Source organism: Cynara cardunculus (assembly GCF_001531365.2).
Source record: "Cynara cardunculus var. scolymus isolate 2C chromosome LG 7, CcrdV1, whole genome shotgun sequence".
NCBI classification, from domain to species: domain Eukaryota; kingdom Viridiplantae; phylum Streptophyta; class Magnoliopsida; order Asterales; family Asteraceae; genus Cynara; species Cynara cardunculus.
The window spans coordinates 9,944,307-9,957,781 of record NC_037534.1 but is presented as its reverse complement, the minus strand read 5'-3'; the positions used below and the strand labels follow the sequence as shown (position 1 = coordinate 9,957,781).

At 34.8% G+C, this 13,475-nt stretch overlaps 1 protein-coding gene across 1 annotated transcript in view; it reads right to left on the bottom strand.

Moving 5' to 3' along the window:
* Nucleotides 1-4,071: 4,071 nt before the first annotated feature.
* Nucleotides 4,072-13,475, bottom strand: part of LOC112515155 (butyrate--CoA ligase AAE11, peroxisomal-like) — a 14,574-nt gene continuing 5,170 nt past the window's right edge. The window contains exons 3-6 of the mRNA XM_025121831.1: nt 12,063-12,229; nt 11,677-11,808; nt 4,376-4,457; nt 4,072-4,290 (exon numbers count right to left, since the gene is read on the bottom strand). Coding sequence (XP_024977599.1) covers nt 4,072-4,290; nt 4,376-4,457; nt 11,677-11,808; nt 12,063-12,229 — 600 coding nt within the window. The remainder of the gene's footprint in view (nt 4,291-4,375; nt 4,458-11,676; nt 11,809-12,062; nt 12,230-13,475) is intronic.

The following is a 13,475-nucleotide window of genomic DNA, read 5'->3' as shown; positions in this document are numbered from 1 at the left end:
AAAATAAATATTACGATACTTTATTTCAAAAACGTCCTAAAAGTTTATTAAAACGCCTAAAAAACGTCATAAAAACCTATTATAACATTTTTAGATATGACAATTTATTTTTTGGTTATATAAAACCTTTTGTTAGAATGCTTAGACACGTTAGGTGTCTTATAAATCTGATTTTATTGTTGTATACCTATAATTAAGTTTTCAAAGCTTAACTGTTTTATATGATTATTTTTTAAAACACGTCACATAAAATAACCAATACAAAACTTATTTTAAAAGCATCCTAAGTTTTTTTTGTTTAAACCCCCAAAAACGGTCTATAAACCTATTCTAATACTTTTATATAAGACGCATTGACAGGGACGGACCTAGAAATTTTTTCAAACGGTGACACCATTTGACCATAAGAAAAAAAAATATTGGAAATTTTTTTCAAACGGTGGCACCGTTTGACTATAAAAAACAAATATATGGAATTTTTTTCAAACGATGGCATCGTTTTACTATGAAAATGACTATAACAGGATTCGAACTTGGGTCTAAGGTGGAATAAAAGCCTTGCAAACCAACTCTACCAAATAAAACTTGTTCTCATTGTAGTTTCAAAATACATATGGTGCCACACAACAAATTAATACGGTTGCATCGTTCACGAAACCTAATTTCTTTTTATCATTCAACGAAAAAATAATATGATAAGACATGCCACCTATACCTAATATGATATATAGTGTTGCATAACAGATGTTATATGATCCCTGAATTGGGTGTGGCCACAATTCACTGAATTGAAAAGCACCTTTTAATAACAATGTGAAGCACATGTTCCAACCATGGATAAAGCATGCACAACGACTTATGCAATTATCATTGGGTGTTCCACTTCTTCTTGTTTATTTGTTTTAAATGATGCAAAAACTTAAGTTGCCGTTTACCTAAATGCTTACTGAGTAAGTGTTTATCCTTAAAAATTAATACTGTAATTTATTTTACTTAGTAAAATTGTAGTATATCAAAATGATATCGTATGCAACAATTTACCCGGTAAGTGCTTATCCGGATAAGAGTCGTCACCCTCACTTACTGAGTAAGACTCTTTATCTTTATCATTGTTCTTACCGGGTAAGATTTTTGACCATTGTCATGTTCATTCAGTAAAGAAAATTACCGAGTAAACACTTACCGGATAAATGTTTAGTAAACGGCCCCTTACAATATATAGTAATATGAGAACATGTTTAAATAATATTGCTAAATATATTATAATAAAATTGATTTTATACAACATCTAAGATATAGAAGCGTCTTAAAAACATATTTTACAGGGTTAAATTTTTAGGAATAAAAAAAAAAACGTCATGTTTAAAAGTGTTACAAGAGATTTATATGATGCTCTTATGCGTTTTAATTTTTTTTAGAATGTTTTAAAATAAAGTGTCATAGTAACTATTTTATACGATATTATTTTTAAAAAAATGTTCTATTAACACAAGTATCATATAAAAAGATGGGTTTATGACACTTTTCAGAAATGTCTTATAAAATAGCTAATAAGACACTTTATTTTAAAAGCGTCTTAAAATCGTTCTTTAAACCTATTGTAACGCTTTCATATAAGACGGTTTTTGATTTGAACGGTATTTATAGCCAGTGGCGGATCCAAGATTTTTGTTCAGTGGGGTCACCTTTAAGGTAGACTAAAGACCCGCAAAACCTTCCGATGTGTTTTTAACCTAATTACAACGTTTTCGAGGGAATTTTAAAGTTTTTTGGTTGATTTCGAGGGATTTTTTAGTATTTTTGTCGATTTCAAATAACTTTTTTGGTTTTGTTGATTGATTTCACCAAATTTTTTTGGTTAGAGTAACGGTTTAGATTGGGGTTGGGGGCCGTGAAAAAATGTAACGGGGGGAAGTGAAAGGTAAATCATGTAAAACCTAAATTTTAACCTATGAATTTTTCTTTTTTTTTGAGTTTTTGACTGGGTCCCTTCCACCCTCCTTTTTACCATTGCATCCGCCCCTGTTTATAGGTATCTCTATGTGAGGTTTTTCCAATAGGAAGATGGAAACATAACATCCAAATCACCCACTTCGGTAATACGATTCCGCACTTTCAGTACCAACATTGCATTCACTCCTATTTTATATATCGTATCTATAGTATTTTTGTCCCGGTGGATTTCTCTCTCATTTTAAGAAAGTTTGTCTAATTGCCTCCGCTAAATCGTGATTGAATGTCTCATTTTCCTCTTTCTTCTTTCTCGTATAACAAAGAAAGAATCTTTCACAATAATGTGGAACCAGAAATGTTTTTAAGCGGTACTGTCTAAAAAGTCTATCAAACTGTTCCCGCTAAATCATGATTGAATGTCTCATTTTCCTCTTTGCTTTTTCTCGTCTAACAAAGAAAGAATCTTTCACAATAAAGTGGAACCAGAAATGTTTTTAAGCGGTACTGTAATAAAATCGGTTTTTAGGATGTTTTAAGTGTTTAACTAGTTTTATTCGAGTATTTTATATGACTTAAATTTATAGGCCAAATAATAAAACTGAGTTTATAGGACACCACTAATTTCTAAGCATTCTAATAAATCACTTTATAGACTTAATTTATAGGACCAAAAACTAGAGCGTCATATATAAAGGAGTTGTAATAAGTTTGTAACACGCTTTTAGGCGTCTTAACAAGGTTTTTAGGATATTTTTAATACAAAGCGTCGCATTAGCAATTTTATAGGACACTTTTTATAAACTCATCTTGTTATAGTACACTTGTTTTTTATAGGATATCTTTTCAAATAGTGTCATATAAAATTGCCAATGAGACGCTTTGTATTAAAATTGTACTAAATAACTTGTTATGATTCCCAAAGGTGTCTTATAACCTAATTACAACACCTTTAGATAAGACACTTTCACTTTCTACTCCTATAAATTAAGTGATATAAAACAATCTATTATGACACTTAATAATTTTGGACATCCTATAAACCCGATTTTGTTGTAGTGATATATTATCTAAAAGTGTTAAAATAAGTTTATAGGGTTTTTTTTTGGTGTCACAATAAGTTTTTTTTTTTAAGAATTTTATTAAATAAAATGTTGTGTTAGCGATTTTATAGGACACTTATGAGAAGTGTCCTATAATATAGCTAATACAACACTTTATTTTGAAACGATTCTAAAAAACTTGTTACGAGTTCAAAAAGTGTCCTATAAACTTACGGTAATGCTTTTAGCGAGGATGATTTATTTTTTAATCCTATAAAATTAAGACCTATAAGACACTGTATTAGGACACATCCACACTTTAGGCGTCCTATAAACTCAATTTTGTTGTAGTGTCGTGGTATCGTTAGACTATAAAAAATAGAATTTAGAGAGTTATTTACGAGACATGGTCTGAGCCATTGCAAAACATTACAAATCCGTTGGTCGTTCCTTGCCACTGCAAGCAATGATCATGCATCATATGTTCGTGAAAGCACGTATCCCGTTCCAACCTCGATATCTGAAATTGTATTGCGCCATATTTGTTGATCGAGATTGTTCAGGAGAAACAGTACACGCCCGGTACGAGGATGATTTATGAGTATGGGTGCAATGAATTCTTTCCTTTTTTTCAGTATGTTGCTTCATAAGTTAGGATAAAATTATCAGATGTATCTTTCGTCTTGTGACAAACACACAAAAAAGATGATATCAGAAACATCCGCCGGTAAATTGATTTGCCGGGAATTTAATTCTATTTTGAAAATAATTATTTTTACTCTTTATATATTTCCGGCGACTTTGGCCGTCAGTAATATGCCAAAAATTTAATTTAATTTTTAAAATCATTATTTTTAAAATAATTTTCCTGTAAATATTTAAAACCTATAAAACGTGTATTTAAAACTTGTAAATCCTGTAAATATTAAAAAAAAAAGCTAAAAAGATAAAATGTCGCTAAATATCATACATTAAACTAAAAAACAAGAAATGTCCAATACAATTATATATCCCGCCCAAAGTAGCAAACAATTGTTCCAAACAAAAACTAAATTGTTCCAAAGCAAACAAATATTTATTATTTTGGCGGCGGGAAGTGTTGAGATTGACTTAGCTGCTTGACCAAAGCAGTCATCTTTTCAAGTCGTTTATCCCGTCTCTCATCCAACACTCGCCGACACTCCTCCTCCTCCGCCCGCCGTCGCTCCTCATCCGCCTGCCGAAACTCCTCCCCCGTCTGTTGGCGCTCATTTTCTTCCTGTAAATCTCTAAGTTGGGTCCTTAAGGGTTCAATTTCCTATAGAGTAAAGAAAACGTTATAATATTTAATATGACTTATAAACTAAATAGATAAACATCATCAAAGGAAAAGAGGTACACACCCGGCTATCTGAAGACGAGGGACCACCCTGTGTGGAGTTCCCAGTCAAGATCCAATTGGACCCAAATAGACGGCCTTTCTTGCTGATCACAAAACGCCAACTCCCACAAATTTGTAAATCTCAAAGTTGGGTCCTTAAGGTTTTAGTACCTACCAGAGCACTATGCTCTGAAAAAGGGATCGATCCACCGGTGTGTAGCGCAACTTGGCTATCATGGTTCTCATGCGCCACTTAGAAACCAACCTTCCAATTGTCTTTGTTCCAACAATCGACCATCTTTGATCCACACATTTGAAGAGATCCAATTGGGGGGGGGGGGATTTCTTCAACACACCCATATCCCGGTGTGGGTCAGTTTCATCGTATTGAGAATGCTCATTCCTCTTTGCTTTTTCTCAAGCTTCTTCCTTGTGACACTCAAGTTGTCATTATATGGCTTTGCTGACTTTCTCTCCCATGTCTCTTGCATTCGGACGTCCAAAGACGGATCCCAAGTGTAGTAGCACTATTTTTAAAAGGTTAGTTGATTTTTAGGTTAACAAAATAGAAAAAATATAACAAGTTGAATATATACTACAAACCTGTCGAAAGAGAGGAGGTCGTGATTGGTTGCAAGGGAAGGAAGGGGAGGAGGTCGACGGTTGTCGATTTGAGTTTATGGATGGAAATCGTCGGAAATTGTCGATTTGAATTTATGGTGGATGGAAATGAGAAACAATGGTTGAGGGAGAGGGTAGGGTTTTGTTCTATATTACCGGCGGATATGTTCGCCGGAAACATTTTAAATTAAAAAAAAAACTGGTTTTTCATGAAAATTTTGAAATTTTCGTTTTTCGGCGGACATTTCAGCCGGTAATCCGCCGGCTTTCTAAAATATATTAATTGTTGTTGTTGTTATTATTATTATCTAATTATTATAAAACCATTAAATCCCGACTAAGATCCATTAAAACTCAATATGTAACACCGCGGTTACAGTACTGACAATTTTACCGTTTAACCTCCAAAAATAATCAAATTTCAAACCACTAAAACATACATAATTTTGAATAAAACTCCGAAATGTCCACTTTAATTTGTTGCGTTTCATCCAATTCTTTCTTTTTGACCAAAACATAAATCAACGAAAAAGTTTAAGATTTATAATCCGAAAGTTACCTAGAATCAACGGGGGACATATCTACTCGATGGAATACATGCATATATATAACACACCAAAAACAAATACAAATATACCCAAAAGAGCTAAGCTAACACTTGATTCAATACCCAAACTAAGCTTCCTTATATTTCCCTTTGTTTACAATCCTTTTTTCTGTAAAAAGGTTAAATCAATAACGGGTAAGCAACAGTGCTTAGTGAGACTATATAAAAGTACATAATCATAGTGTATTATATTTAAATATATATCAACCGAAGAATGAAAAGAGGTCTCGAAACGAAAGTTGTTATAACATCGAAGACCAACTACTAGAAGAATTCCATGAATACATCATAAGTTCCAATAGCATGCAACATACTTTCTTACTGACAAACTCGACAACAAAATGACATTCATGCCATACAAACATCTATCACATGGCTCAAGTTTCATATCATCTAAGCATATCATGATCCAAATACAAAATATCAAGAATAGTGCACCACTCCCACCTTCGTCTACTGGGTACATGTAGAACAGTACTTACACTTGTCTCCTACCACTTGAGATACGTGAGTACAACGAATTGGTATGTCACACCCAACCTTCCTTCGTCTTCATGGGATACGTAGACATACACCGCTTTCCAGCGTATCACACAAAGTAGTACCTGTATTCACGGTTTACCAAGAGATCAACAAAAACAATCGTGGATCCGGACTCATTGTGGAATAATCATACGAATACAAACCGGAATCATAGGGACTCACTCATGTTACACCTTAACAAAACATGAAACACAACTAATACAAACAGAAAATCCATACACATATAACTACACATAAACATGTGTTTCATATAGACTCACAGTGCATAAAATGGGTCTCGTTCCAACTCTGTAGTCTAAGTACGTATGGCACTCAAAAAGCTTCCAATTATACCTGTATACTCCCTAGAATATACACATTCAATTCCATAAATATATGATTACACTATTTCATTATATTACATTCCTTAGTTAGTAATTCTATTCTAATTCCCTGAACAACCCCCTGTTCTAACACATTTTTACATTCTTAAACTCAGAATTACATCCTGACCTCGAAACAAGAAATAAAGTAGACACTTTCATCTTTCAGATGCCACTTACCTCATTGGATTTTTCTTTGATCTTATATGAATTTTCTAGAACAAGACAAAAACATTGACTTTTATGTTTCAAAATGGCTATTTTTAACAATCTTGTATCCAAACCATTCCCATTTGGAACCAAATTCAGATTTCTATCTCAAAATATCACAAAATTTATAAAATTAGCAAAACTCAAGCCTTATTCATCAAAGTCAACATTTTAGAGCTTGACTTTGAAAAGTCATTCTTGTGTTCATAATGCAACATTATTTCAACTAATCCTTGAAAATAATCCATGTTTTTCGCCAAATAACAAGTAGTCTCATCATATTTCTACAAAATAATTTCATCGTTCATTTCATAGCTTAAACTTTAGTTGCATGAATCCAAATACTTCAAGAAAATCAAAATACCAATATTTATACCTTCAAATCTTTGAAATTTCTCTTCAATTTCTCCAATATTTAGCTAGGTTTTAGTTTTAGGTGTGTGAAATCATACACACTTTGCAATAGAAACTTGTAGAAGTAAAAATGATGTGAAAAGATCTAACTTTCGTCACTTTATTGCACAAACCTGTTTTGGGTCGGGTTTGACCCGGCTGGGTTGACCCAACACCCATTTTGACCACCAAACACTTAAAAATTCATAACTTTTCACCCACGTGTTCGTAACAAGATAATTTCTAACTTTCAACAAATATAGTCCAGAAAAAGGTATTAGGACTAAAATAATCCTAAATATTATGAAAGTTTAATTAAAACACTTTAGGCTAAGGATGGAAGGTTTAGAGATCTGAACTGTGCTAAATCGACTAAGTCTAAGTCTAAAAGAGCAATCAGAGCCTCTGGTTGAACTATACTTTGAAAGACTATATTCAGATCTCTGGAAAAGAAGACTTCTGAGTTTGGACGATCTTAAGGCGTACAAGTACAAGTCTGAAGAGATATTCTTCAAATCTCTAGAAAATAAGTCTTCAGAGTTTGGGTGATCTCAAGGTGTACAAGTACAAGTCTGAAGAGACATTCTTCTGATCTCTGGAAAATTAGTCTTTGGAGTTTGGGTGATCTCAAGTCGTACAAGTACAAGTCTGAANGTCTGAAGAGACATTCTTCTGATCTCTGGAAAATTAGTCTTTGGAGTTTGGGTGATCTCAAGTCGTACAAGTACAAGTCTGAAGAGACATTCTTCAGATCTCTGGAAAAGAAGTCTTTAGAGTTTGGGCGATCCCAAGGCATACAAGTACAAGTCTGAAGAGACATTCTTCAAATCTCTGGAAAAGAAGTCTTTAGAGTTATTTCAAGAGAAGACCCGACGAGCGCTAAGTGTCAAATCTGAAGATAAAGTATAAAGACCTTGAGTTCAGAGTTATTTTAACTCTGAATGAGAGAATGATGTTGCTAACTCTGAATGAGAGAATGATGCTGCTAACTCTGAACGAGAGGATGATGTTGCTGACTCTATAACAACCTATAAAACCCTTTATATTTCTTAAGGATTTTGCTACAAGTCCTCATTAGAGCATTATATTAACGCATAATCTACCTTATTAAATACATAATACACATTAGAACACATTTAGAGGCATTTGCCAAGCATATTTAAAAAAAGAAAGTATGTTACAATTACCTCCTCCTTATGAAGATTCCGTCCTTGGAATCATCGGTGTTCAAATAACGATTGATACTTTTCCATCATCTTGTCTTTATTCTCCCAACTCCAATTCGGCCGTCGATGATGCTTCTATTTCACTAACACCAACTCAACAACTTTGTTCCGTAAATTAATGTTCTCTCATTTAGAATGGCTTCGGGTTCTTCAATGTATCTTAACCGCTCATCCACTTTTACTTATGTTTAAAGGTTTAGTCTCTTCGTGTCTACCAAGACACTTCCATAAATAACCCACATGAAATACATCATGAATTCCTGCGAGTTCCTCCGGTAGCTCCAACCGGTACGCTTGCCTTCCAATACATTCCAAGATCTTGAACGGTCCAATAAAACATGGACTGAGTTTACCTTACTTCCCGAATCTCAACACCCTTTTCCATGGAGAGACTTTAAGCATAAATATATCACCAATAGAGAATTCGTTCGGTCTCCGGGCGTTAGTCATCATAGGATTTCTGTCAGTCCTGCACCACTTTCATCCTTTCCCATATAACCTGAGTTTTGTCATGAGTCATTTGTATCCATTCGGGACTGGCTAGCGTCTTTTCTTCCGTCTCTTGCCAATAGAAAGGCGTACGACACTTACTTCCATATAAAGCCTCGAAAGAAGCCATCCCAATCATCGAGTGATAACTATTGTTATATGAAAAAACTCAATCAGAGGTAAGTGAGTATCCCGGCTTCCACCGAACTCTAGAACATAGGCACGTATATCTTCAAGAGTTTGGATCGTACGTTCATATTGTCTGTCGGTCTATGGATGATATGAGGTGCTGAGTGCGGTATGCATTCCCAATTCATGTTGTAGGCCGGACCAAAAGTTAGAAGTGAAGCGAGAATCATGATTTGAGATTACCTTGAAAGGTACACCGTGTTAAGCGATAAGCTCATCAATGTATAATTGTTCCCATCGATCTATCGAGTAAGATTCCAGAATAATATAAAAACATGATATGATCAACCATAACTTTTGTTCATTGACTAAGTAAAAAGGAATCCAGAGTCAAGCCAACTAGAGCTCCTCTGGTTGACAAGAGCCTCTGGTCTTTCCAACCAGAGCTTCTGGTCTCAAATTGTTAGAAACCAACTAAGGATACATGACCAACTAGAGGTCCTCTGGACAACCAAAGCCTCTAGTCTTTCTTAACCAGAGCTTAATAAAAATAAGAAATGAGTTATATATGAAAACAAATAGATTTTTAACATACCTAGAGGCCCTCTGGTTAAACATGAAAGTTAACTAGAGCCTCTATGTTTTTTTGAACGAAAACCAGACAAATTTATAAAACCAGAGCCTCTATGTTCCTGTACTAAAGTTGGAAAAGATCAAGTTAAAAAGGTTTTAACAATAAAAATTATACTAGAGACTAAGTTTAGATATAGATCTCGAATATAGAGCTTGGAATTATTAAATTTCAAGATATTGAGCCTTTGTGTAGCACAGACAGAGCCTTTGGGTCAAAATATTAAAATATTTGAAGAACTTGGATTTTCCATCAAAACCAAAGATATCGGTTGGTCTTGAAGACCATCCAGAGCCTCTCTGGATTCTCATCAAAACTTTACTTTATCGAAATAATTCAAAGTATAACGTCCAGATCAACCAAAAAACATTATTAACTCAATACACAGCCAATCAAGGCCTCTCTAGTTATAAACAATTTTCCTCCTCATCATAACAACATTGTTATCATATCAATAAGAGCAATAATCCTAAGTCCTCACATCACACAGAGGTGATAACTCAAGATCATTGCATCTCATGGAAGCAATAACAAAATATATGATCAAAACTCAAGTTTCACAATTGTCACCCTTATCCAAATGTATACATCTCCTTGACATGCCACCCTTATTCCCTCATAAAAAATATAACCATAACCAAATCTGTCAGTTTTGCAAAGAATGACATCAAAACAGTTTCATAACAAATCTTCATATTAAGAACTTTTACAGTTCTAAACCCAATTTCATTATCAACTCAAAATAGCTTCAAGAACAGTTTGCCTTTTTCCACATAAAAACCAAATAGCTTGATATTTCAAATACCAAATATAGAAAGTTGATAATATAAACTCACCTTATATGCACGTATATGAAGACGACTCTCACAGCAACAATTTTCAAATATGATCACAGAATCAGCTTCTTCTTCTTACAGATTCTCTTAGAGTTCACACAAGAACACACACATAGTAAGTTTTTCTCTATTTTCCCTTCTTTTCAAAATAGAATAGATAAGATAAATCTTATCTAATCACTTTATAATACCATGAAAAATCACAGGCGGTGGAGCTTAATAATTTTATAATTCACAACTCACACGCAACTCCATGTAATAAGTTATACATATAATCATAGGCGGTAATATTTATTTTAAGTAAGTAATCACATAAACAAAAACATTTTAAATTACTTTACTTACCAAAATCTTTCAAAAATCACCCCAAATTTATATAATCAAAAACCCGGTCATCACAACTCCAGGGTGGGACAAATCAAGAATAAGAGCACCATTCCTTGAAGACATGTACACCGATATCTTTGTTCGTTCCCTAAAGTGTTGAATGTTAACAAAGTCTTGGGTATTTGGAAAGAAACCCTTGAATACCGAAAAGAATACAAGTATTTTCTAAAAGATAAACGTCAACCTATTCACTTCGTGAGAACAAAGTACTAGACTGTCTCGATCAAAAAGGTCGAAGCCAAAAAAAACTCGTAAGAGTATGGTATCCTATCTTTTACGTCATAAGGCAAGATGATAAAGAGTGGTACTTTAGTGAAGCTGATTTTCCTAATCTATACTTGGAAGACTTGGAGTTTATGTATCATGATTTCAAAAACCAAATTGTCTTATTGGAAGGAGTTGTCAGAGGTTTGGAAGCCATCAAAAGATTTCTCAAAAGTCATAGTAAGTTGTCTTCTACAATAGATGTTCAGATGGGCTATGAGAGAAATCAGAAACTTGTCAATCTGAAGAAGCCTAATCAAGATCTAGAAGACGTTGAGGGTTACCCTTCGTACATGATTCTTGTAGATCCGGAGTTGGGTGTGATTTATGGAAATTCTGATGGTGTTAAGAGATTTCTAAGGTTCAATGAACTTAAAAAGTACAGTAACGGAACTATCAAGATTATCAGGAAACAACTTGAGTTAAAGAAACTTCAGGATGACAAAGCTTCGGGGTCCAACAAAATGAATTTGAGAAAAAGGTTCTTGCTTCTTAAAGCACTAGAGTTATTTGACGAAAAGATTGAATATCAAAATTCCATAAGAAGATTTGAAACTCATCTTGGGTTCAGACGATGTAACGCCCCCAGAACCCCGTAGCAATGATATTGTCCGCTTTGACTAACCTGCCCGCTATACCACAAAGCAGTAGTCGCACGGTTTTGTTTCTGGCAGCCGCACAACGCAAGCCCCAAAACCGGTCATCGCATATCAGAGTCCGCAGCACGGAAGCGAATGATATTGTCCGCTTTGGCACGCTATACCACAATGCCTCACGGTTTTGTTTTCCCCGCTATACCACAAGGGAAACCGGTCATGCTAGGATGAGGTATCCACACCCTTATAAGGAGTGCTTAGTTCTCCTCACCAACCGATGTGGGACGGGATGTTACAGACGATCAAGATTAGGACACAACGTCCTCGTTGGGCCACATCGATCCGGGTCTGGCTCTGATACCATTTGTAACGCCCCCAGAACCCCGTAGCAATGATATTGTCCGCTTTGACTAACCTGCCCGCTATACCACAAAGCAGTAGTCGCACGGTTTTGTTTCTGGCAGCCGCACAACGCAAGCCCCAAAACCGGTCATCGCATATCAGAGTCCGCAGCACGGAAGCGAATGATATTGTCCGCTTTGGCACGCTATACCACAATGCCTCACGGTTTTGTTTTCCCCGCTATACCACAAGGGAAACCGGTCATGCTAGGATGAGGTATCCACACCCTTATAAGGAGTGCTTAGTTCTCCTCACCAACCGATGTGGGACGGGATGTTACAGACGATCAAGATTTTCTACATCTAGAGTTTGAATCCAAAGGGGGAGAATGTTGGGTTAAAGATTTGATGTTTGGTTGTTGTATTCAAGCTTGTTATTGTAATTGTACTTTCCTTGTAATTTCTTTTTTAAGTATATAATATTTATATACGGCAAATGCAACAAATAAACTCATACTGCATCCTCACTTTGGTGAGGTTTGAACCCCTGACCTCCTAGGAGGCCAAGGACTATGATACCGCTAGGCCAAAGGCCCTTTGGTTACTTTCCTTGTTATTTTCCTTGTATAAATAGAGTAGGTGCCTTGTAATTTGTTGTTGTACTTTCATTCTCATTTATAATCACTTTGAAACTAATACAAAAACCTTTGAAGAAATTCTCTCTAAACTCATATTATGCCATTGTTAAAGTTTGAGTTCTTGAATTGAATTGTATGAAGATTGATTGAAACTGGAACAACACAACCAAAAACCCTAAAATGTCTCTTGAAATCAAACAAAAAAAATCAACAGTCCCTCAAAATCAACCAAAACACTTAAAAATCTCTCGAAAGGAACCAAAAAACATAAAAAGTTCCTCATATGTTGGGGTTTGGCCACCTTAAAGGTAAATCTGCTAGGATAAAATCATGTGTCCGCCTCTAGCTGTGATATAAGTTAATCCATTAGGGGCTTTTTATCAAATGCTAACCGGTTAAGCACTTACGGTGCCAATTACTTTACCGGATGAACATAATAAGGACTGAGAATCTTACCCAATAAGAGGGAATGCAAGGATCAAAAGTTTTACTCGTTAAGTGAGAGTGATGAATTTTACCCGGTAAGCACTTACCGCAAGATAGATGTTTACAAACAACCTATTTTGATGGTCAAAAATGTTATCTGATAAAGTAAGTGATGAACGTTACTTTTGTTGATAAGTGTTTCCCCTTTAAGTTCGAGAACAAATTATTTTGATTCCATCTATGCATCAAAACGATACATGCACCCAAACCAAAGAAAAAAAATAGTTAATTAAAAATGATACGATGGTTTTCACAATCATTTGCAAGTTGTATTTGGATTCAAATACGAGACATTGCAATAACCTTTTCCTCATGTTGGTTGTACCAAGATCGGTCCCTTACAGACGACGATGACGATGACGA